Here is a 26,079-nt window from a genome sequence, read left to right as displayed (position 1 = left end):
GCAAATCAATGAAAAAAAGAGAAAAAATTACTAGAGAGCTAGACAACATAAGGAGGGATAATAGACTTAAAGAAAGAGAGAGAGCCATTCAGGGAATTTCAAATACAGTTGAAAGCTTTAGCAACAGCCTAAACCAAGAGAAGAAAGAATCTCAGAGCTTGAAGACAAGGTTTTTGAGATAATCCAGTCACTCCAAGAGGCAGAGAAGAGTATAAAAAAATCTGAACAATTGCTGAGAGAGATATGTATGTGTCATACATACTAACATTCAAATTAAAGGTATCCATGAGGGTGAAGAAGAAAGAGCTAAAACCATGGAAAATCTATTTGAGAAAATTATTGAGGAAAACTTCCTGGACATTGCCAATATTCAGACATACAGATACAAAATGGACATAGGACATTGAGAGCTTCATAGCAAATAGATCATCTCCAAAACACATAGTAACCAACCTGACCAAAGTCAAATGAAGGAGAAAATTCTGCAGGCCACCAGGTGAAAGCATCATATAAGGTAAAAAGGAAAACCCATCAGGCAAATGGCAGATTTCTCAGTGGAAACCTTACAAGCCATAAGGGCTTGGGACCCCATCTTCAATCAATTTAAGCAAAATAACTGCCAGTGTAGATCTTCATATCCTGCAAAATTAGGTTTTACAATAGATGGAGAAATTAAGTCCTTTCCAGACAAGCAAACACTGAGGGAATTTTCAACGATCAGAGCTGCTCTACATGAAATACCCAGAACAGCACTACACAGAAATCAGCATAACAGATACCCACCACTGTACAATTACCTGAAAATCCCCCCCCCAAAACTCACAACTCTTACAAAACAATAGAATTAAGAGGTAAAATAAAGCAATAAGGGACTACCCAACAAGATGAACAGACCAATATCCCATATATCAATTCTATCAATTAACATTAACCTACTGAATGCTCCTCTCAAAAGACATAAGCTGGCTGAATGGATGATAAAACACAACCCAAGTATCTACTGCTTCCAGGAAACACATCTAAACCACAAGGATACACAGACTCGATGTGAAAGCAGAGTAAAAAAATATTCCATGCAAATAGAAATCATAAAAAAGCAGGTGTAGCCATTTTCATATCATATAAAATTGATTTTAAGCCAAAAAAGGTAAAGACAGACAAAGAGTGTCATTATATAATAGTAAAGGGAGCTATCCAGCAAGAAGACATAACAATGCTAAACATATATGCACCCAATGCATGAGCTCCCAGATACATAAAGCAAATATTATTAGAGCTAAGCAAAGAAATAAATAGTACCATCATAATTGCCAAGGACCTCAATACCCCAGTGTCAGAGCTGGATAAATCATCTAATCAGAAAATAAATAATGAAATAATGAATTTAAACCAAACTCTAAATCAAGTGTAACTAACAAACATTTACAGAACATTCTACCCCAAAACGACAGAATGCACATTCCTCTCAGCAGCACATGGGACGTTCTCCAAGATTGATCATATCTTAGGACATAAAACAGGTCTCAACAAATTTAAAAAAGTTATAATCACATCATGTACCTTCTGAGACCATAGCAGAATAAAACTAGACATCAATCACAAGAACAACACTCAAACCTATTCAAAGTCATGGAAATTAAACCATCTTCTGCTGAAAGGTTATTCATTCAAGAACGAAATTATGGTGGAAGTCAAAAAATTCTTTAAACTGAATGACAAAGGGGACACAAGCTATCAAAATCTATGGGGCACAGCAAAAGTATTTCTCAGGGGAAAATTCATAGCTCTAACTGCCTATATCAAAAAGAGAGAAAGATCACAAACTGAAAACTTAATGTCACACCTCAAGGAACTAGAAAAGGAAGAACAAACCACCCAAAGCAAGGAGAAGAAAAGAAATAACATAGGTCAGAGCATACTAAATACATTGGAGAACTATATATATATATGATTAATAAAACAAAAGGTTGGTTCTTTGAAAAGATAAACAAAATCAATAGACTCTAGATTGATTAACCAGGAAGATTAACCAGGAAGACGCTAGATTAACCAGGAATAGAAGATAAAGAACCCAAATAATCTCAATCTGAAAGGAGAAAAGTAACATTATAACTGACACTGAAGAAATATAAAATATCATTTATGAATACTACATAAATCTCTATGTGCCCAAACAGAGAATATAGAGGAAATGGACAAGTTTCTGAAGACACACAACCTCCCAAAACTAACTAAGAAGAAACAGACCTCCTTAACAGACCAATAATGATGAGTGAGATCAAATCGGTAATAAAAATCCTCCCCAAAAGAATAACAAAAAAGCCCTGGACCAGATGGATTCACCCTGAATTCTATCAGACCTACAAAGAAGATCTAATATCCATAATACAGAAAATATTACATAATATTTAGAAGGAGGAAATCCTCCCTAATTCATTGTATGAAGCCAGTATCACCTTAATACTAAAGCCAGGAAATGACACAAGGAAAAAAGAGAACTATAGACCAATATCCCTTATAAATGTAGATGCAAAATAAATGTAAATATAAATGCAATATATATACATCATATATATTATAATGTATATATGTATATAAATTATATATACATGTATATGTATATAAATTATATATACATGTATATGTATGTATGTATATGTATATATAAATTATATATACATTTATATATAATGTATATATAAATGCAATAAATATATATATATAAATGCAAAATAAATGCAATATAAATGTAGATGCAAAAATCCTCAATAAAATACTAGCAAAGCAAATTCAACTGCACATCAAAAAATACTCTACCAGAAACAAGCAGGCTTCATCCCAGGGATACAAGGATGGTTGAACATACGTAAATCAATAAACATGACTCACTACATAAACAAAAGCAAAAACAAAGATCATATGGTCATCTCACAAGATGCAGAAAAAGCATTTGATAAAATCCAGCACCTTTTCATGACCAAAACCCTCAACATAGTAGGCACAGAAAGAAAATATCTCAGAATTATAAAAACTATATATGACAAACCCACAGCCAACATCATACTGAATGAGGAAAAGTTGAAAACATTCCCCCTAAGAGCTGGAACAGGACAAGGATGCTCACTCCCACCAGTACTATTCAACATAGTGCTGGAAGTCCTGGCCAGGGCAACTAGGCTAGAGAAGAATATTAAGGGTACTCAAATCAGAAAAGAGGAGGTGAAACCATTGTTCTTCACTAACAATATGATCTTATATTCAGCGAACCCCAAAAATTCCACCAAGAGTCTCCTGGAATTGATAAATAAATTTAGCAGAGTCTCAGGATGCAAAATCAATGTACAGTAGCACTTCTATATACCAATAACAGTCAAGCCGAGGGTCAAAGACTCAACACCATTCACAATAGCTACAAAGAAAATAAAATAACTAGGAATAATATATTTATGCATTGTTACTGGGACTGCACATTAGTATAACCTCTCTGGAAAACACCACGGAGGTTCCTCAAAGAGCAATCCGGATACTGCATATTTACCCATAGGAAAAAAAGTCACTTTATCAAAAAAAACACCAGAACTCAAATGTTTATTGCAGCACAATTCACAATTGCAAAGATGTGGAATCAATCCAAGTGCCCATCAATTCATGAGTGGATTAGTGAAACGTGGCTTATGTACACCATCGAGTACTACTGAAGCATAAAAGATGAATTAATAATATCTTTTGCAACAATCTGGATGGAACTGGAGACTATTCTCCTAAATAAATATCTCCAGAATGGAAAAACAAACACCATACATACTCACTATTAAATTGGAACTAACCTATGAGCACAGAAGTGCACAGAGGGAAGTAAAACTCAGTGGAAAGCCACCAGGGGGGTAGGGGGGAGGGTAAAGGAGAGGTGGGGAATAAGCCAACCTAATGGGTATCATGAAAGCTATTTGAGTCATGGTCACACCTATAGCCAGCATGCAAGCATTACATAAATCATCCATGTAACCTAAAACATTTGTACACACTTAACATTTTGAAATTTTAAAAAAGCATATTAAAACAAATCTGATTTAAAGAACAATGAAGTCGGTAAAAAAAAAAAAGAGAGAGAGAGAGAAGCAATATATCATGGTGCTATAGCACACTGTTTAAGAGCTAGACTGTGGAATTGGACTGTCTGGGTTTGAATCCCAGCCTTGTTACTACTAGAAATTGGCCATATTGATCTTGGCCATCTTACTTGCTGCTATGGTCTTTAGGTTTGTGTTCCCCAAAATTCATATGTTGAACTTCATCCTCTATGCAGTAGTAATAAAGGTGGGCCTTTAGGAGTTGATTAAGTTGTGGCAGTGGAACCCTCATGAAGGGGATTAGTATCCCTTATAAAAGAGGTTTGAGGGAGCTTCATCCTTTCTGGCATGTGAGGACACAGAGAAGGCACTATTTATGAGGAACAGGCTCTCACCAGACATGGAACCTGCTGGTGCCTTGATCTTTTACTTCTCATGCTCTAGAACTGTGAGCAATAAATTTATGTTGTTTATAAATTACTCAGTCTAAGATATTTTTCTTATAGCAGCCCAAATGGACTAAGACATTTGCCTTTACTCAACTGTATAAAAGGGATAGTGTTGACTTCAGAAGCTTGCTGGAGATATTAAATAACTTTGTAAGCATATGGTACTTAGGACTGTGTCCAATTCATTAAGACCTGTATATAAGTGTTAGTTATCATCGTAGTGTCGAGGTGTAGAATTTCTCTGGCATAGAGAGGATTATATTTAATTCTCTTGGCTACTAACTGCAGGATAAGAGAGACTGACAAAAGTTTTCTGGGCTCTTCTACTTCCTTTTTTTGCTAATTATACAAAACAATTCATCTTCTACTCACAGGCCCCAGCTGGTAGCAGGCTGAGAGAGCATTTCTTCTCACATAGCTGAATCAGGTCCTCATGCTGCTGTGGTCATTGCTGGTCATCCTTGGTGAGTTCAATAATTTTGAATTAGAACTGAGGAGGCAACAGGATGAGGTCTCCAGGTCCTGAACAGTCTGGGGTTTTATCAGGGCCCAGGGACCAGTGGGGACGCTCAGGTCTTGGATTCCAGCTTAGGCTTCAGGGACAGCCGAAAACCAGTGGGACGGAGGAAAATCAAATTGCAGCTTGTTCTAATCCTTAATGTTCGAGGCAGGCAACTTTACCACTTGCTGATTATGAACTTCTGTTTTGTTATCTTAGATCTCATTGAGTAATACTATGTTCTCTTAAATAAAATGTTCCTAATTTCTGAGCTTAATACTGCCTCTCTCCTCCATGACAACCAATTGTTCACACCGTCATTTCTGTAAGATCTGGGCTCGGAAACTGTACTGAGACCCTTTGCTAATGTTCCTCTGTTTAATCACGGGCTATGGGGAAGATGAGGGCTGCTACTGGGAAATAAGATTCTTTTCTCTACACTCTGTAGGCATGGAAATATTTGTTACTGGAATAAAAGGGCTCTCATGTAAAATATGGCCTGAACAAAGGGATTGATTTAGAGCGGGCTCAACTCTCATAGGTCTCGTTCGCTATGCGTGTTTCTTTGTGAACCCTTTGTGACCACATTGTCGTGTAGCAGTGTGTCTACCAGTTAAACAGCGTGGGTGCCAGGGACAGTGGCGGGGAGGGGGAAGGAAAATGAAATGAAGGAAAGAATCATGAAGTATTCAATGTGCATATTCTTTTCAATCCTTTTGGTGAAAGGATGAGTTTGCAACTTGTCTTGTGGTCGCCCAATGAATGAGGGTTAAGAGTGTGTCGGAGGGAAATTGACTTGTTGGTGATGAGGGAGGGGGGGAGTAAAAAAGGAGTAAAAGATGCAAAGAAGTTTTTGATCAATTTATCAGAGTCACATACATTTCTGGATTATCAGGGCAAGTGCTCCGTGCTAACCTCTGACCTTTGATTCCCTCACAGCTCCAGCCAGTGCACAGGCAGGTGAGTCCTTCTGTCTTTGCTGTTCTCTGTCTCTCATACATCAGCCGCCTGGCCACCACAGGGCCCTGCAGAAGTGGCCCTAGAAAGAGTGTGCAGAGGTCCAAGGGTATCTCCCTCAGAACTGCTCACCCGTTCTGAGGTCACATGCCCGGGTGAGCGGGCCCCACCTAGCCTTCTCTAAGCCCCAGATGCTTGCCCTTCGCTAAAAGCCCAGGTGTAGGAAGGGCAGTAACATCGAAAGGAAGGTGTGCAGACTGGAGAGGAGGGCAGTTTAGAGAGAATTGTTTTCTTGACCATGGGACTATAATTCCTCAATTTCGTCTGGCTGATACTGAATATCCTCAAGCTCTGAAAACAGTTATCCACAGAGGAAAAATCTCAGGGCTGCAGGGCTATAAACCTCTGCATGGTCAGACTAAACATGGGCCATCATTGCTTTTCTAGGTCCAGATCAGGAGTCAGCCAACTTTTTCTGTAAAAGGCCAGAGACTAAGTAGTTTAGGCTTTTCAGGTGTCTGCCGTAACCACCCAGCACTGTCATTGTACCAGGAAAGCCACTACAGACCGTATGTAAATGGGCATGGCTGTGTTCCAGAAACACCTTTTTTTTTTTTTTTTTTTTTTTACCAAAAACAGGTGGCTGACTGGCTTACAGGCTACAGTTTGTCAACCCCTGCTCTAGATTTATTCTTTAGTTCTGACTTTTTAAATACTTGTGTTACTTTTCTAAAGTCGAGTGACTAAAACTGATTTTATCTCACCCTTTTTGATTGAAAGTTGTGCTCAGTAAAGGAAGTCAATGAGAAAAATGTTTTATTCTACATGGTGAATCTCCCCATGAGCCAAGACTAAATCTAAAGAAAGAGAGAATTGTCCCCTTGCGTGCCCAAGGGAGCCTGGGCTCTAAGGAACTGTGCTGGGACAAGCAGATCCCTGTCTCACCTCAAAGGGAAGGGGGCGGCAGGGAGACCCGCAGGGGCCCTGGCCTGCAGGGTGCTCAGGAACGTGTCTTGTGTCTCACATCCTCCCTTTCCCACGCCGAGCCCGACCTCATGACATGCATCAGCTCCCTTCCTGTCTGGAGGGAAATTTAGAGGAAACCTCAGTCAGAGCCCAGGTGGTTTCTGGCTGGGAGTGGGAACCGTGCTGTTACTCAGTCTCAGTGAGGTGTGGGCAGGCTCCTGGAATGAGTCAGTCATGGACACTCAGAGAACAGGGCAATGGCCACTCTACTTTCTTTCCTCTCCCTGCTCAGGAGCGTCTCAGAAAGCTGGGATGGGAATGTTCTCCAGAACTTTGAGATCTCTCCTTTTAAAAAAAGGATACAAGGGAACTTAGTTCAGTCCAAGGTCGTGAAAAGAGCAGGAGTTACATCGCCTGAAAAGCGAGTCTCAAATCGTGTCTTTGCTATATACCTGCTGTGCGGGCCGGCCGGTCGCTTAGCCTCTGAACCCCATTCTGGACTCCTGTGAACAGTCTCTGGCCTGTTGAGAATTTCACTCCCATGCAACATGTGAAAATGCCACTCAGCACAGCAACTGAAAAAGGCCTTCTCTCTCCACTCCTGCCACCGCGGCCATTTCCTGCTCCTCGCCCCACCCGTAAGCTGCACTCACCACCTGCGCAAACCTCTGAGAAATACTGCTTGTCTCTTGCTCTTGCTGCTGTTCTAGTAAAGAAATTTTTCATTGACATTCTTGTAAAAAAGGAATTCTTCAGCTGCATACATCTTCCCCCGAGATTTGCTCAACCTAAGGGTTTCATAACTTAACCTTCTTCCCGCCTCCTACCATTGTCTCCCCCAGTTGGATTTTTCTGTACCTCTGGGGGTCAGCAAGATTCTATCGGGTGCCTCTGTAGGTGTAGATCGTCTCAGCCTGGCTGTGTCTGTCCTTCTCCATCAGTCCTACTTGCTGGAGGATTTGGAACTCCCTGAGGATGGAGGAGTCAGCATTAGGGCTTCATCACCCGGCTTCTCCAGGGCCTCCGATGCCTTTCACTCCACTAAAAGTGTGCACAGATTAGAACCCTCACAATGACAGCCAGTGAAGAGCCAGCCACACTTCTGCTGAGGCCTCCGATCTGCCAGGCAGTGGGCATCCGGGTGGTCGCAGCCACCCTGGACGCAAGTGGCTACACACTCCATTACAAACTCCATTCTGACTCCGTTGGGTTCCCTGGTGGAAGATGTGGACCAACTTCTCTCTACCTGCTAGCACGTTGCTCTGGGAGGCTTTGACCTCAAGTCACTTTCACTTCTTCAGCCTCCCAGGTCCTCCCCATCTCACGGATTGAAGCCCATTGTTTTGGTTGCTCTTGAAGTACAGTCATGATGGCCTCTTCTTCTTCCTCAGTCATTGTCAGCTTCAGCAATAAGGACATTCCTCTCAAGGTTGTGACAATCCGTAACTGATCGAGTGGTCCTTTTGTGCATGTATGCAAGCACAGCTGAACACTTACCTCACAGAACCCTTAAAACAGCCTCAAGAGGCAAACACTTGCCATCGTTCCATTTCTCAGGTGAGAAATCGAGGTACAGAGAGTAAAGTGCTCTGTCCACTATCAGCTAATAATAGCAGACTTGGATTCAGCACAGTGTGATCCGGCTCTTCATTGGGTTAAACATTCTGAGCACCAGAATCCCTCAGTGACCCTAGGCGAGGGGACACTCTGCCTGCTACTTCACTTCTGGGCCCTCCAGGTTTGCGACCATGCCCCAGGTGGTTCCTCCCCAGAGCTGCAGTCAGCTCCCCTGCTGCCCCCCCCCCCTTGCTGGTTGCAGTTTCAGATTCAGTGCCAGCCACTCCCACTACTCTCCACCCTCTGCTCCCTCTCCACCTGGTGGTCTGCCTCTTTACAAGCAGTGAAACCCCCAGGCTCACTTAGCAAGCCCAGAGCCTGGGAGGCTGCCCATCTGGTGCCTTTTCAATAGCGTCTCTAACCCTGACTCCCCACCCTCCTTTCCCCAACAGCATTCTCCCCAGGAATTTTTCCTGTTTCTGGATAAAGACTGTACAAGTGGCTTAAAAGTCGGCTTGATTGCAAGTCCCACAGCAGAGTTCCTGTGGGATCTAGCCTCAATCTGTGAAGGAGGGCAAAAATCTTGAATTAATTGTTTCTGCAACCTACTTTCTAATTTCATTAGAAAACAGATTGTCAGCTGGACTAGGAGACTCACGCCTATAATCCTAGCACTCTGGGAGGCCAAGGTGGGAGGGTTGCTTTAGCTCCAGAGTTTAAGATCAGCCTGAGCAACAGCGGAGACCCTGTCGCTACTAAAAGTAGAAACAATTAGCTGGGCATGGTGTTGCGCACCTGTAGTCCCAGCTACTTGTGAGGCTGAGGCAGGAGGATCACTTGAGCCCAGGAGTTTGAGGTTGCTGTGAGCTAGGCTGATGCCACAGCACTCTAGCCTGGGAAACAGAGTGAGACTCTTTCTCAAAAAGAAAGAAAGAGAAGGAAGGAAGAAAGGAAGGAAGGAAGGAAGGAAGGAAGGAAGGAAGGGAGGGAGGGAGGGAGGGAGGGAGGGAGGGAGGGAGGGAGGGAGGGAGGGAGGGAGGAGAAGAGAAAAGAAAAAAAAGAAAGAAAGAAAAGAAAGAAAGAAAGAAAGAAAGAAAGAAAGAAAGAAAGAAAGAAAGAAAGAAAGAAAGAAAGAAAGAAAGAAAATAGATCCCCCTCCCACCAAATGTCCAACAGGCAATTTTGATTCTCCTAGAACAGCCAATAGCAGACCATACGTTTTTTCAAATATTCCAATTCCAATTCCAATTCCACAAGTCACTTGTGGTGTTTTGGCTTGGGCTCTGCAGTGGTATTTTGTGAGCCATCATATCTCTTACTTGATGGATCTCTGCTTCCTTCCACTACACATCCAAATCTGACAGTCATGGTACAATTGAATAGTGATAGGGAGAAGATTTTTATTTGAGTATAACATAGTTCCTCACCTTAAGGTCAAAATCCTCAACTATAATCCTAAAATACAATGGCAATGTCATAAACACAGAACACAATCCGTGCCATACATAAGTGAACTGACAGGGTAGAAAGTAGAGAACCTGTGGCCAATCTAAGGAAAGCAGCCCCTGGGGATGACATTTGTCATAGGCAGTGACTTTTTTTCTCAAAATGATCAGTCTCTAGGAACCAAGTCTTGGATTAAAAGTAACCTCTACTTTGTTATACACTGAATGAAAATTTTCGGAAAGCCTTCAAGTGGAAAGTTCTGAGAATTAAAGATATTGGACCTTATTCCAGTAACTGGCGCATTCCTCAGTAATGCAGACCACGTGGAGGTTTCATCTGGTGAGGCAAGAAGAAGGGAAGGGACTGAATTCACAGGACAGTGCAGAGCTCTGAGGGCTGGATGAAGGCATGGGAGATGGGAAAGTAAAGTGCCCACTGAGGACAAGGGTCCCCTGTGTGACGTCACCAGTGGAGACAGCTAAGGGTAGGGAGCCTCAGCAGAACACGCCTCTCTGCGTGTAAAAAGTTATGTTTACCTTGACACCCACTGAATGTTTGTGTCCCCCTCAAATTCATATGTGGAACCCCTAATCCCAATGTGATGGTATTTGGAGGTGGGGCCTTTGGGAGGTGGTCATGGGGTGGACCCCTCGTGAATGGGATTAATGCTCTTATAAGAAGAGGTGGCCGGTGAGCGAGCTAGTGCTTCATCTACCGTGTGAAGATACAGTGAAAAGTCTGCAGTCTGCAACCCGGAAGAGGCCCTTCCAAGAACTCAACCATGCTGGCACTCTGACCTTAGACCTCCAACCTCCAGAACTGTGAGGAATAAATTTCTGTTGTTCATAAGCCACCCAGTTTATGTTTTTTTTTTTTTTGTTATAGCAGCCCGAGCTAAGATACCTCCTCAGGAAAAATGGGATGTAGCCGTTAGTAATTAAGGCACGGGTTGCAATGTCCGTCTTATCTAAAGATGTAGATGCCTCTGAGAGCATCCCACTGCCGAGGAGGCAGCCCAGGCATCTGGGTTCTCTGCAAAAATGGTAACTCCAGTTTCCCTCACTCTTTCGCAGATGGGCTGACTTTCCTGGCGCCCCCTTCTGTCTTTGAAGGAGACAGAATAGTTCTGACATGCCAGGGAAAAAAGAACTGGAAAATAGAGATGGTGACTTACTACAAGAACGGAAAAATGTTTTTTTCTTCAAAAGAATTCTCAGATTTCTCTATCCATAGTGCAACTTTGAGTGTCAGTGGCAACTACCACTGTTCTGCTACTGGACGTGGACTATTCCAGTCATGGGAAGAAACTTCACAAACAGTCAATATCGAAGTCCAAGGTAAAACCTTTCCTCCTGTGGGCCGGGCTGGGCAGGAAACCGTGGCAGCAGAGCAGGGTGGGTACCTGACAGGGGAAAGCTGCCCACTGGGCAAATGTGGACTGGAGCGCTTGTGGTTTGACCAGCAAGGGAGCCGCGATGGGCGAGATGCGTCTGGCCCTGAATGTCCTGCGGTCACTTCTCTCCAGGGGCTTTTTATCAGGAACCCTGGATTCTCACTGCTCTGGGCAATGTTGTGACCTTTCTCTCTAGAGCTATTTCAACATCCTGTGCTGACAGCCAGCTCCTTCCAGCCCATCGAGGGGGGTCCAGTGGCCCTGACCTGTGAGACCCGGCTCCACCCACAGAAGTCAAAGGTCCAGCTCCAGTTTCGCTTCTTCAGAGGCAGCCGGGCCCTGGGATCAGGCTGGAGCAGTTCCCCAGAGCTCCAGATCCCTGCAACGAGGACCGAAGACTCAGGGTCTTACTGGTGTGAGGCAGGGACTGTGACGCCCAGGATCAGAAAACAGAGCCCCCAATCCAAGATTCATGTGCGGAGTAAGTATGCATGGGGCTGAGCCTGGGAGGAGGAGAGAAGCGCTGTAGCTTCAGCTGGGCGGCTGGGCTTTTTGTTTCTCTGTGCAACTCTTGCCCTTGAGGAAAGTGGGAATTGGGCTACAGAAACTCTCAGATTACTCCTGGCGTCTCCCTTCGTGAGAAAAAGGAATAGACTACTCCCCTGATAAGCCTTTTCTCTTTTATTAGTTAAGTAATGTTCATTGATTAAGTCTTCATTGATCACTGACTGTGCATTTAGCAGTGGGCTGGGTGCTTTGAGAGGCAAGGCACGGGTTCTCTGCATGGCTCCGCACACTCTCACTGCAACATAGCTTGAACTAGGAGGCAACGTGGTGCTACAGCATGCGGAGCTAAAGGTAGCGTCAGAGAGAGCAGAGAGCAGAGTGAACACAGTGGTCAGAGGAGAGGTAGTGATTTGTTCAGCCTTGGAACTGGGGATGATAGAGGAATTGTAACTGGGATTGCTCTTGGGAACAATACCTTTTCCGAGGTAGGACCGATGCTACCGGTGTCTATCTTCATTCTGTGCAAAAGGCATCTGTCTGTACAGTGACTCATCAAAAAAAAAAAAAAAATTAAAGTTTCCTGTCTCGTGGAGTGGATGATCTATCACAAATTATTTATTTATTTATTTAATTTTAGCGTATTATGGGGGTACATGTGTTAAGGTTACATATATTGCCCATGCCCTCCCTTCTCCCTCAAGTCAGAGCTTCAAGCATGTCCATCCCCCAAATGTTGCACATCTTACTCGTTGTGGTTGTATATACCCATCCCCTCCTCCCCCCTCCCATTCTCCCGACACCCGTTAGATGTTACTCCTATATGTCCACTTAGGTGTTGATTCGCTAATACCAATTTGCTGGTGAGTACATGTGGTGCTGGTTTTTCCATTTTTGAGATACTTCACTTAGTAGAATGGGCTCCAGCTGTATCCAGGAATACACAAGAGGTGCTATATCACCATTGTTTCTTAAAGCTATCACAAATTCTTAAATGATCTCTACCCATGAAATTAGCAAGGATTAGAGTTAGAACATACAAGTATCTGTATCTACATTTTTCAAAAAAAAATTGTCATGGATTCCCTACCTCTATAGGAATACTCATAGTGGATTACATATGCTATACCCATATTCCCATTGCTTGCATTAGAGAGTAGACTCAGTCTACCCCGATTCCCAGAGTTTCCCATAGTCAGGATTCTTACCTGTTATCTTATATCCATCTAGGAATCCCCATCTCTAATGTAAGCTTGGAGACCCGGGTCCCTGCGGGACAGGTGATTGAAGGAGGGAATCTAGACCTGCTCTGCTCGGTGGCTGAGGGCACGGGAAAGATCACATTCTCCTGGCACAGAGAGGCCACAGGACCCAGTCTGGGAAAGAAGACCCAGCATTCTCTGACAGCAGAGCTGAACATCCTGGCTGTGAGGGAGAGTGATGCTGGTGGATATTACTGTACAGCTGACAATGGCCATGAGCCCATCCAGAGCAAGGTGGTGAATATCCTTGTGAGAAGTGAGTTACACCCTCATTCATCTGGACCAGAAATTCCAAAAGCAAGGTCACTGTACCCAGGAGCCATGAGGAAATTCCAGGAGGTCCCTGCGGCCCGGGCTCAGTGCTGTGGAGAACTAAAACCAATTTGTAACTGAGCTATCCTTGCAAGTTAAGCTGCTGACATCTTTCTTTTTGTAGAAGTATAAAGAAGGCTCAATTGGTGTAAGAAAAAAATAAGATGCAAACAGTAACGACCACTTCTCTAGACAGTACCCCAGCATTAATATTCCTCCCAAAGTTTTAAATACATTGCTGAAAAAATTACCTCTGATTGCTCTAGTGGAGATGTGAAAATGGAAGGAATGCACAATGCCCAAGGGACCAGGCCCTTTGCTGAGACCTTAGAGTGGGAGTTTGTGAATCTATTGCAGCATCACAGATTTTCTCTGATAGCCCCTCTGTGTCTGTCAGTTCCAGCGTCCAGCCCTGTCCTCACCATCACAGCTCCCCGGGCCCAGGCTGTGGAGGGGGACGTGGTGGAGCTTCGCTGTGAGGCCCTGAGAGGTTCTCCCCCGATCCTGTACCGGTTCTATCATGAGGATGTCACCCTGGGGAATAGCTCGGCCCCCTCTGGAGGAGGAGCGTCCTTCAACCTCTCTCTGACTGCAGAACATTCTGGAAACTACTCTTGTGAGGCTGACAATGGCCTGGGGGCCCAGCGCAGTGAGGTGGTGACACTGTCTATCTCAGGTGTGTTGGTGGTATCTGCATACGGAGTATGGTGATCAATGGCTCTGTCCCACCAGTCTTTATTGGTACCATATTGGGGTTTCAGAAGATAGGGAGTGTCCTGGAGGTGTCTGCTGTTGGGGAGCAGGGGAGAAGGTGATCCCAGTGTCTAGTTGCTTTTCTTTTCCCCACAATAACCTGAAGCACACAGAGTATACTTAAATGACCTCTTGCATGCATTTGTATTTACCATTTCCACACAGTATGATAAGAAGGGCCCAAGTCTTTACCCTCTGGGACTGAAGCACTGATTTCTTCCCTTAGAGGCTGGTGGCTATAGAAGAGACTTTGTCATAGCCAGAGTTCTTGGGGGACTGTTTGGTGTCCTTGCTTTCACTGGTGGTGTTGTGCTATCTTATCACAGGTGCCACAAGATATCAGGTTGGTATCTACTATTTGTTGTGTTTTCCCTATTCTGCCGTGACCTTTTCCATCAGTGATATAGATTAGATTTGCAAGAAAAAAAGAAAGGAGACAGAAAAGAAAACCTTCCAAAATCCAATAATTTCATCCTAGGCTTCCCATTCCACGCAATGGGCGATGTTGCCATACTACTATTTTACAATATGTCACTGTCTGCTGCGTGCAGTCACTTGAGATTAAAATATTCACACATTCCTGCATGCTTGACTTTTAAATTAAAAAGTTTAATTGTTAAATGTCCTTTGATAATTTTCAATAGACAGTTTGTACATGATGGAGTAAAATGTAACAAGGGCCTATATTTAAAGGAACTAGAATCAATTGAATATAATCTTTTCCCTTAATCCATTTCCTGTTAGTTCACCTGCTCATGACAAGAGCACTGACTCCTCTTTGAATTCTTGGATCCCTTCTATCAATCACAAGGAGCCATCTCCACCCACGTGTCTGGTGGTCGATGCTGGCTCTAGGGCAGGATCTAGACTGTCAACGAAAGCACATACACGTAGACTCTTGATGTGGCCTGGATGACCTTAAGGTCACAGCACAAAGACCTCAAGGGAGTAGACTTTTGACATGTTGGCTCAGGCTCCAAAAGCAAATGCGGTAGTGAATCTGCAATACCTTTTATCCAGCAGTTTTAAAATTGTGATGTAGTGTCGCTTCTAGCAAAATTTTACAGTGTCCTAGTGCTTCCCAAACCTGATCAGATAAAGGGAGGAGAGCACAGCCTGCACCTTTAAATGGGAGAACTGTCCAAGAATTTGCAACCATATTTCAAAAATTTTCATACACACTTCCATGAGTTCCAATCCACGTCCCCAAACCCCACAAGACTCTCAAAAGCAGAAGCCCCCAGGGGGTCCTCTCCAGAACCAGCAAATGCCCCGTGGAACAAGTGGTTCCAGAAGCCAGACTCTCCCTGAGTCTCTCTCCTCTCTTGTCTCCGTGACTCCTCACTTTGTTATTGCCTCTTCAATGCCTAGAAATAGACTTTTAAAAATATTTTGCCCAGAATTTCTAGTTGTCCTTACGAGAGGGGTCTGTTCAATTTCTTTGTTAACCATTACTGGAGGCTTAAAGGCATCCACCTTTTATAACCAACACTTTCTTAATGCTGCTGTGGTTTTGGCATTTTCAGCCTGACTATATCTTTTTGTAATATATTATTTTCAAGGTCAAGAATTTAGAGAATCCTTCTGAGTGACTTCTACTGATCTCTATTAATATTCTACCCCAGTCAAAAAGAGTTGCCAATGACCAATTATTGGGTCAATTATGTATGGCAAGTTTACATATATTATCTGTAATTATCATAAGTTATTTTAGGTGTGAATTGTTGTCCACGTTTAACTGTCTTGGGAAAGTTAAACAGTCCACGGTGCTCACTTGGCCAGTAGAGGGCAGAGCTAAGACCAGACTCCTTATCGGCCTGACTCAAATGCCTCAAACCTAACTTTGTTGCAGGTCCTGACTTTAACTATTCACCTCTCATAAGTTTCATATTTCAGTATTGAAGCTATCAAGTAAAGGGCAAGAATGGGATACATAGGAATACCAATAATAACTTTTTCACTCTTGCAACATGCCTTCCTACACTTACCTACTTCTATCAAGTGAAAGAAATTTTAGAAGTTAATTTTTTCCCATATAGTAAATATTTAAGCCAGTGTGCTCAAGTCCAGTGGAAGTTCTGTTTTTTTTAAACAGACAGTCTAAGACTAAGGAATTGTGATATTACACCAAATGGATCCCTTCCTGCTGTTCTATCCTCAGAATAACTTTCACAGGCTCTCATTCCTTTCTAGAACCTCCCGCCTCATCATTGCTCTTTGGGCAGTGAGATGGCCTTTCAGGTAACCAGCTCTGCTCTGCTTTCTCACCCACAAAATGAGAAAATAAAGTCACCTCAGATCTACAGCATGACACACCTGAGCTATCTTCAACTATTCTAGACTTGCAAAAGAGAATAGTTGTGCTTTTCTATGAAGACAGCATAGGTTGTCTATATTGGTCTACTGGGGCTGCCATAACAAAATACCACAGACTGGGTGACTTCATCAACGGAAATTAATTTTCTTATAGTTCTGGAGGCTAGGAAGTCCAACATTCAGATGCCAGCAAGATAGGTTTCCTTCTGAAGTCTCTTCTCTCAGCTTGCAGTCAGCTGCCATCTGGCCGTGCGCTCACGTGACTTCTTGTGTGCATGCGGAGAGAAAGAACAAGTTCTCTGGTGTCCCTTCTTATAAGGACGTTGAACCTATTGTTTCGGGGTCCCACCCTTATGACCTCACTTAAATTTAATTCCTTCTGTAAAGGCCTTGGTCACATTGGGCATTAGGGCTTCAATATATGGATTTTGGGGGGATACATTCAGTCCATAATGTGCCCAAGAGAGGGCAATATAAAAAACACTTTTCATATTAAGCCAGTCTGTTGCATTAAAAAAAAAAAAAAAAAACAAAAAACCACTTTTCAATCCTCTGAATGTGTCACTTTTGTTATTGTCCCATGGCCAAAATAAGTCACATGATCATGCCCAAATGTATTGCTTTGCAATGTGATACAGACTATCTACTTACTCCTATGTAATTGTATGCAAACAAAACAAGAACAGTGAGAACAAAACAAAAGCATAGCTTCTCCAAAGAGTCCCTGTTCAGTATCAGTGTTGTTTGGTCCCATGTAATGATGATTAAAAGCTCTCTGAATCCCTAAGTTAAAGCACTCACTTCCCACTGCCCACCTCAGGCCCTATTCAGGCCAGACTTCTGCAGTGCGGAAAGGGACCCTGGTCTGATGTTTCTGTTTCCTTCAACTTGCTTCTGTTTTTGAAGCCTCCACGGTTGGTGCTAATTACCTCTGGCACCAAAAAAGCTGACTTTCCAGACTTGGTGGGTTGAACAAATCAGTTCCTACCTGGGGTATGTGTTTATGGGTTCTCCAGAGCGTCACAGGTGGAACATTGGCTACTCTTCTTGTGAGACAGGTGATTCATTTTTCTCCTGCGGTGCCCTTAACATCTCTCCTCAGTTCCTGGGAATCCATGGCCTCCTCCCCCTTCCCTTCCGCCTTCACTTTGGAACGTCCTTACCCCTCTAAGCAGTCCTCTTGGCCAAATTTTGAAATGTCTTCAAGCTGGCCCTCTCTTCCACAGGGCTCATGTCTGGTCTATAAGAAACACTCACACACTCTTGCACCTACCTGTAGATGTGCAGCTCCTGACTCAGGCAGATGACCACAGACTCTCTCCTTAAGATTCCTTAGGCATGTGTCTGCACTTGGTACCTTCCCCTGACCAAGATGGCCTTAATGTTCTCCTCGGCCTGCCTATAGGTCCTCGCTTCCCTTTTCTTAGAGCATTACTTTGGAACACTCACAATTATAAATTCATTTTATTTTTTTTGAGACAAATTACATTTTTAATCACTTTTTTTTTTTAGACAGGGTCTCACTCTATTGCCCAGGCTAGAGTGCCATGGCGTCAGCCTAGCTCACAGCAAACTCAAACTCCTGGGCTCAAGCAATCCTTCTGCCTCAGCCTCCCAAGTAGCTGGGACTACAGGCATGGGCCATCATGCCCGGCTAATTTTTTATATATATATATCAGTTGGCCAATTAATTTCTTTCTATTTATAGTAGAGACGGGGTCTCGCTCTTGCTCAGGCTGGTTTTCAACTCCTGACCTTGAGTGATCCGCCTGCCTCAGCCTCCCAGAGAGCTAGGATTACAGGCCTGAGCCACCATGCCCAGCCTGTAAATTCTTTCTCTACCTCTTTGAGATAGAAATCTTCTTCCTGACTCTTGCCAGTTTTACAGTCCAGGAATGTCCATCTCAAGAAGTGGGGAGCCATCCCTATGAAATGTAACCATGTAGATAGATCACCTGTATATCCTGTACTGTAATCTCCCAATTTTGCTTTCTAATTCTAGAATTCTGATTTTGTCTTTGTTAGTTGCTCCCTTTTGTTTTTGTTAGCCTTATTCTTTGAAAAAATTGGATATTTAATTGTCTTTCCCTTTTCTTATATATTTAAATATATTTTCACATATGTATTCAATTGCTTAAGACTTGCTTCCCTTAAATTTGTGTTATAGGCCTATGGAGATTTTTTTTACACTTTTATTATGAATTACCAATTCCATTGTGATCAGAGGATATTATTTGTAGCATATCTACTTTTTGGAATGTTTTTGAGGTTTTCTTAGTGAATCAATGTATCTTCAATTTTTGTTATTATTTAAGAGTGCTTAGATAGTAGACTAAAGTTAATTTTAAAGTAATTTCTTCAATAAGAAGTTGTTAGAAACATACACACTGATTTCATACATGTTTGAATATATGTGCCTCTTTATCTTATGCTTGAATGACAATTTGGCTTGGTAGAAAATTCTGTAGTCTTTCCTTTTTTTGAAGGCTAAACAAAAAAATTATAGTTTTTCCTTCTCCTTGGGAAACTAAAGTTAATTTTCTAGCACTATTTTTCTCAAAACCTAGTAAAGTTGGAATATTGGCTATGTTACTAACAGTGTTTTTTTCCTGATTGGTGAAATGCATCTAAACTGGGAGCACTATGATCAGGATTATAAATGTTTGCTGGGAAGCACAAATGGGGTATCCATAAATGCAATGTAAGTCTTGAAATTGAGTATGTCTCTTGTAGTGGTGACCTCTAGAAGGTACACTCCTACCCTCATAGGTGTCACATAAGTATTGATTTCTGAGAATCATAAGGTTTTTTTTTGTTTGTTTTTGTTTTTGTTTTGTGTGACAGAGTCTCACTCTGTTGCCTGGGCTAGAGTGCTGTGGTGTCAGCCTAGCTCACAGCAACCTCAAACTCCTGGGCCCAATCAGTCCTTCTGCCTCAGCCTCCCAAGTAGCTGGGAATATAGGCATGTGCCACTATGCCTGGCTAATTTTTTCTATATATTTTTAGTTGACCAATTAATTTCTTTCTATTTTTAGTAGAGACGGGGTCTCACTCTTGCTTAGGCTGGTTTCGAATGCCTGACCTTGAGCGATCCACCTGCCTTGGACTCCCAGAGTGCTAGGATTGCAGGCGTGAGCCACCGTGCCCAGACAAGCATAAGGTTTTTGAGCTGGGGTTGCCCCTATACCCATCTATGTGGCCTTGCTTCCTGAGCACTTAATTGGAGGACTAGACAATATCTCCTTGACCACTATGAGGACTCCTTGTGAAGATACACCTAATACATCTATGGTGGTATGCTGTGTTTCTTGTTCTAAATCTCTCTGTATCACTAATGTGCAAGAGATACCCTAGTGTGTTTTATAAAGCTATTAATACTATCAAGCCTAACTCCAAGACCACTGCTATTGACTAGGTATAGCAAATATCAAAACATTTAAAAAATTGAGCATGGCCATGTAAAGTCTAAAACAGAAGAATAGTAAGGTAGAGTTAGATCCATGAATAGTTAAAGTATATTATATTTTGTAGTAATTAAACCAGCATATTACTGGTACATGAATAGACAAAGAGAAAATAGAACAGAATAACAAATCCAGAAACTGTGATTAATGTGTGCAGGGTTTGATATTTGAAGTGTCATTTCAAATCAGTGGGAAAAAAAAAAGAGTGGATTATTCTATCAATAACTAATAGTGTTGCAATAAATAAGTAGCTATTTGGATGGAATGCAATTGGATTACTATTTTATATCTTATATCTTATCAGCTGATGATGGATACATGGTTAAGTCATATAAAAACTTTAAGAGATAAAGCTTCCTCCCTTGAAATGAATGTTCCTTTATCTGCTTTCCAGGAAAAAGTTCTGCTACTCATACACACAGGTGAGAACTCTTCCTAATAAAAATTTCAACTCTAGAGGGCTCCTTCATTCACAGTTTTAAACACCTATTACTATCTGTTTGTAGATAGGGATCAAGGCTATTTGATTATATAGTGCCTTTCTATAATACTTATGTCTCTACTTCATTACATTTATGCTACCAGAACACTTTTTTAAGGATGATCCACATGACTTTAACAGAAATGAATCTGGGGTAGTATCATTGTCTTATTTATAACTTTTCAAAAAGCCAAAGATGAAGAACAGAACATTTTGACCAAATCAGAGAAGATAGTCTATACATGAAGGGCCATAACTCACCCAAGCAGAGAGTCATGCCTGCCTGGCTTCTACCCTTTCTTTCCCCAGCCTTTCTCCTCTCTCTTCTCACTCACTGCCCTGGGGACTCTCATGTAGTTAGTTCACTTTCTCACAGAGGTGCTTCCAGCCCAAACCCTCAAGAGTCCACGCAGCCCAGCCTACTCTTCACCATGGAGGATCTGCAGCCAGAGTATGTCAATGGTGAGTCTCCCCACTGGGAGGAGATCTGGGGCTGGGGTAGGAATGGGAGAGGGGGCAGGAAAAGAGACCATGAGATGGTCTATCCCCCAATCCCTGAAGCTCAGTCACTCTCAATAAATAAATGACTCTTTTGGAATCATGATGGGGTTGGGAGGAACAACATAGTCAAGCAGCAAGGGACTGGGAAGATGTGTATGAAGTTTGATCCCTTGGCCACAAACATCTGTGAACTCTTGTCTTCTCCCCGAAGTGGATTCTCTAGGTGTGGATGTGATTTATTCCGAGGTCATGGGCTTCCAGCAGCCAGAAGACTCAGGTGAGAAACTGCAAAGTGGTTCTTGTCAGAAGCATCTTCCCAGGAGAGTAATGCACTGTGTGCAATAGAGGCTTCAATACATCACTTGTCCTTGATATGAAATAGGCAGGTCCAAGAGAGAACAGGAGATACCTGGAGGCAGGCTTTTGTGGAGAAGCTAAACTAAAAAAAGTGTAGGCAGATGGGTCAATGAATCTTCTTTCAGATGGGATTAGATGGGCAGGGAGAAGCTGGGATACAAGGCAAAGGGAGGGAATCAGGCAAGAGTGAGAATGTCTAAAGTCCAGGAGGAATTCTGTCAGATGAAGAGGGTCATTGAAGTTCCTCTTTTTTTTTTTTTATTGAAGTCACATTTCTTTTTTTTTTTTAATTTTTTTTTTTATTTTGGCATATTATGGGGGTACAGATTTTAAGGTTTCAATAAATGCCCATTTCCCCCCCTCCCCCCAAAAGTCTGAGTCTCCATCATGACCATCCCCCAGATGGTGCACATCTCACTCATTATGTATGTATATACCCGCCCCCCTCCCTCCTCCCACCTCCCCAATACCCTATTACTGTAGCACCTATGTGTCCACTTAGGTGCTACTCAGTTAATACCAGTTTGCTGGAGAATATATCTGGTGCTTGTTTTTCCATTCTTGGGATATGAAGTTCCTCTTTTAAAGGACCACAGAACGGAAGAGTCACTGAACCAACCAACCTGATATAGGGAATTTTCACTTTGACATGCAGCTTTGCAGGAACTGAGATGATAATTCTGCAACAGTACAGAGCTGTGTTCTTCAAGCTTCTGCTCCAGTGCTCTTGAAACTGCAACCCTAAAAGCTGCCCTTTGGTCTCTGCTCCCAGCTGCCTCTGGTGGAGCCAGTGGCTGTTGGCAGCTCAGCCAGTTTCCTGGTCAGTTGTCATCTGGCTATTCTTTGAGCCTCTGAATCTGGGTCTTCTGCTAGCCTTGCTTAGCAGCTAGGCTTCCACTGCAGCTTCCTATAGAGCTGATTACCCCATCATTCTCCTTCTCTGTCTGTGACCAGCCCAGCAGAATCAAAAAGTACAATCATTTTCACTGGATGCTTATCTTTCAAGCCCTCTAGGTGTACATCTGCAGTTAGGGGAGAGAAGGAGATTCAGGCCCACTAGGCACACATGGAAAGAAGGGAGAAAGAAGCAGACATCACTAAGCAACCCTTGTAGCCAGACTCGAATTGTTGTATGACTCAGGATGTGTCCTCTTTTATCTGTGCCTCCAATGTTTTTTCTATATAGCAAGGTGAAGCACCCATAGAATATAGAGGAATAACACAAAGTGAGCCCTGACAGAACAGTATAATAGTCATAGAAGCCAAGAAGAAAAAAAAAATTATAAGGAAAATGACCTGTGGGAAGTTGCCTCAGGGAGAGGAAGGGCTTTGTTAATAAGTGTTGGTGGAGGGCTTGGAGAAAGGATGGCGTTGTAGACAGACTTCAGAGTAAGCAACATTAAAAGAGGATTTTACAGAAGAACAGGAGAAGACTGAATTCCACACATTAAACACAGCAGTTCTATACGCTGGGGCATAAAGCCGGGAGTGAGGTCTAAGCAGGAACCCAAGAGCTCAGCACTATTTATTTTTCCTCCACAGCAAACACCAGAAGGCCCTCTCTGGAGACCAAGGTGAGCCAGACTTCTTGGAAACTCTCTATTTGTCTTTCCTCTACCATGTTCCTTCTTGCTCACTTAGACCCTTATTCCCGGGTGTCTCTCCCAGGACTCCCAGGTCATCTACTCTCCTGTGAAGAAGTCATAACTGTTGAAGGACTCAGAGGAGAAGATCAGCTACAAGGACAGGCATCACATAAAACCTTATGAAAATGCTCACGGCTCATCACCTGTCACAGCCAGAATGTGCTTCAGGGGCCACCTCATGTCATCATTCTTGTTCTAACCATGTTCCTTCCCTGACATCTTCTTTCACCCATTGACTATTCTTGAACTGCTACTACATCCAGGCACTGCACAAAGAAATTATTTCTGCTACCTTCTCTTAAATAATGAATGTGCAAAGAGTTGAGGAAAGAAGAATAAACAAGGGATATAATGTCTCACCTTCACCTACTCTGAGGTGATGATGACAGCAGGATCTATTACTGGGTTGTTCTTTCTTTCCCAAACTGAACTCATTTGTTTTTTTATCTTCCCCAGAGACCTCAAAGTTTTAAATGTAATTCCCTCTTGCCTTCATGAGAGCATGAGGGTTAAGTTTGTAGGAGGAAACAGCAGCCTGAATCAGTGTGCTAGCTTATTAAGTATGAAATGTACTATTTCTTTGCATAATAAATATGACAGTTGATTTATGCGACATAGCACTTTGACAATTCTTGTTCTATTTTTTTTTTTTTGAGACAGAGTCTTGCTTTGTTGCCCAGGCTAGAGTGACTGCTGTGGTGTCAGCCTAGCTCACAGCAACCTCAAACTCCTGGGCTCGAGCGATCCTTCTGCCTCAGCCTCTCGAGTAGCTGGGACTACAGGCATGTGCCACCATGCCTGGCTAATTTTTTATATATATATCAGTTGGCCAATTAATTTCTTTCTATTTATAGAAGAGACGGGTCTCGCTCTTGCTCAGGCTGGTTTTGAGCTCCTGACCTTGAGCAATCCGCCCGCCTCGGCCTCCCAGAGAGCTAGGATTACAGGCGTGAGCCACCGCGCCGGCCCTTGTTCTATTTTTATTGTGAAGGTATATCCATCCTCAGTCTTTCCAACACATTTTTTCTTGTGATTATCTTTCAAATCTTTTAGAGCAATTTTTGTGAAATCATAGATAAGTAAAAAATTCGTGATTTTTCAAATATGAGTTTGGTCGTGGAACCAATGCAGTGCAGACAGCTTGAAATATCAACGAAGTGTGTGGGAAGGACTGAGAAGTTCTGTTCTGGTGATTTTAATCTTGAAAATGAGCCACGTAGGTGACCTGAGACCAAGGCGGATAATGATGAACTGAAAGCTGTAGGGGAAGCGAATCCATCTAATTCATCCATGTGTGAATTAGCAGCTAGGTTTGAAGTTCCTATTCCAACAATATTGAACCATTTGAAACAAATTGGCAAGGTAAAGAAGTTGGATAGATGGGTACCGCATGAATTAAATGAGCATCAGAAGGGAAATTGTCTGGAAGCTTGCCTTTCTTTGCTGTCATAACATAAAGGCGGGTCCTTGCCTGCGAGAGTGGCCACTGCGTTGGTGCTCTGGGGCTTGAACCCTGGCTAGCCAGAAAATAAACCTCCTCTTGTGTGGAAAAAAAAACAAACAAACCTAAAGGCGAACCATTTTTGCACCATATTGTTACGTGTGATGAAAATGGGTTCTTGTTGACAATCGCAAGCATTTGGCATAATCGTTGTATCAAGATGAAGTGCTGAAACAGTCCAAAACCAAATATTCACCAAAAAAATAGGTGTCTGTGTGTTGGTCCAGTGCTGGTATTATCCACTACAGCTTCATGAAACCTGGTCAATAGATTACAGTACATGTCTACTGCAATCAATTGGATGAAACCATGAGGATGCTTGTGATTAAGCAGCCGAGATTGGACAATAGAGACAGGCCAATCCTCTTGACAATGCTCAACCACATGTCGCACAAACAACGCGCTGCTCAAACTGTAGCAGCTGGACTTGGAAAATCTTTGTCATCCACCATATTCACCAGACCTTGCACCAACTGACTACCACTTCTTCCAAGGTTTGGACCACTTCTTGCAAGGAAAATATTCAATTCTCAAAAAGCTGTGGAAAACACCTTTCATAATTTCATTGCCACTTGCTCTCCAGGCTTTTTCACTGCTGGATAAACAAGCTACTGGCTCAGATGGCACAACTGTGTGGATGGTTTAGGCGCATACTTTGATTAAATGTTCTGCTTCTTGTTTGAGATATAATAAACTACACCTTTGATTTGAAATTGGACATTTCATATTTAATGACCAAATATATTGTCCAGGCTCTTCAATGTTCAATTTTCCATCAGTTTAAAACAAATTAAATGAAGTATCCCAAGAATGGAAAAATAAGCGCCACATGTACTCACCAGTAAATTGGTATTAACTGATCAACACCTGAGTGGACATATAGGAATAACATTTATCGGGTGTCGGGCAGGTGTGGGGAGGAGATGATGGGTATATACATATATAAATGAGTGCAATGTGCACCAACTGGGGGATGGACACGCTTGAAGCTCTGACTCAAGGGGGTGGGGGGGGAGAAGGGCAATATACGTAACCTTAACATTTTTACCCCCATAATATGCTGAAAAAATAAATAAAAAGAAAGAAAGAAAAAAACCCAAATTAATGAGGGTGGTTATGTCTTTGTGAAATACTAAATGTTTTAGGTTGATTGCCACCATAGTGTAGGGAGTAAGAGCATAGCTTCTTATTGCCTGTGGTGAAGCCCCAACTCCATCCTTTAATTGTGTGGTCTTGAGTGCAAACTAATTAACCTCCTCATGCCTCAGTTTCTTCATCTTTATTAATGGAGATAACTCATAGGGTAATTATGAGGCTTTAATAGATATTTCTAAATTACCTAGCACAGTTTCTGACATATAGGTAGCACTATATAAGTGTTCATTACATAAAGTATGCATAATTATCATTCAGCCTTCAAACTCAGTACTAAGAAAGTTGAAAAAGCTGAGTAATGAGTATCTCTAATCACATGACTGTCAAAGGCACCATCGGAATTTTCACTACAGCATGTCTTCTACAAATTTGTTTTATTTTTAATTATTAAGGGTACACAATAGTTGTATATATTTATAGGGTACATGTGATGTTTTAATACAGGCATACAGTGTATATTAATCAAATCAGGGTAGTTGAGGTATCTATG

At 42.4% G+C, this 26,079-nt stretch overlaps 1 protein-coding gene across 1 annotated transcript; it reads left to right on the top strand.

Annotated features, from left to right (window-relative positions):
- Positions 1 to 4,937: 4,937 nt before the first annotated feature.
- On the top strand, positions 4,938 to 25,147 carry FCRL2 (Fc receptor like 2). The gene is made up of 12 exons (XM_012748726.2): positions 4,938 to 4,983; positions 5,958 to 5,978; positions 11,018 to 11,281; positions 11,534 to 11,818; positions 13,072 to 13,359; positions 13,813 to 14,091; positions 14,395 to 14,511; positions 20,343 to 20,370; positions 20,806 to 20,891; positions 21,142 to 21,207; positions 22,830 to 22,861; positions 22,956 to 25,147. Exons 1-12 carry the CDS (start codon positions 4,953 to 4,955, stop codon positions 22,992 to 22,994), a joined length of 1,536 nt encoding a protein of 511 aa, XP_012604180.2. The 5' UTR covers positions 4,938 to 4,952; the 3' UTR covers positions 22,995 to 25,147.
- The last annotated feature ends 932 nt before the right edge of the window (positions 25,148 to 26,079 follow it).

The sequence above is a fragment of the Microcebus murinus genome, chromosome 2, assembly GCF_040939455.1.
Source record: "Microcebus murinus isolate Inina chromosome 2, M.murinus_Inina_mat1.0, whole genome shotgun sequence".
Classification (NCBI taxonomy): Eukaryota; Metazoa; Chordata; class Mammalia; order Primates; family Cheirogaleidae; genus Microcebus; species Microcebus murinus.
This window is presented reverse-complemented; position numbering and strand designations above follow the sequence as displayed.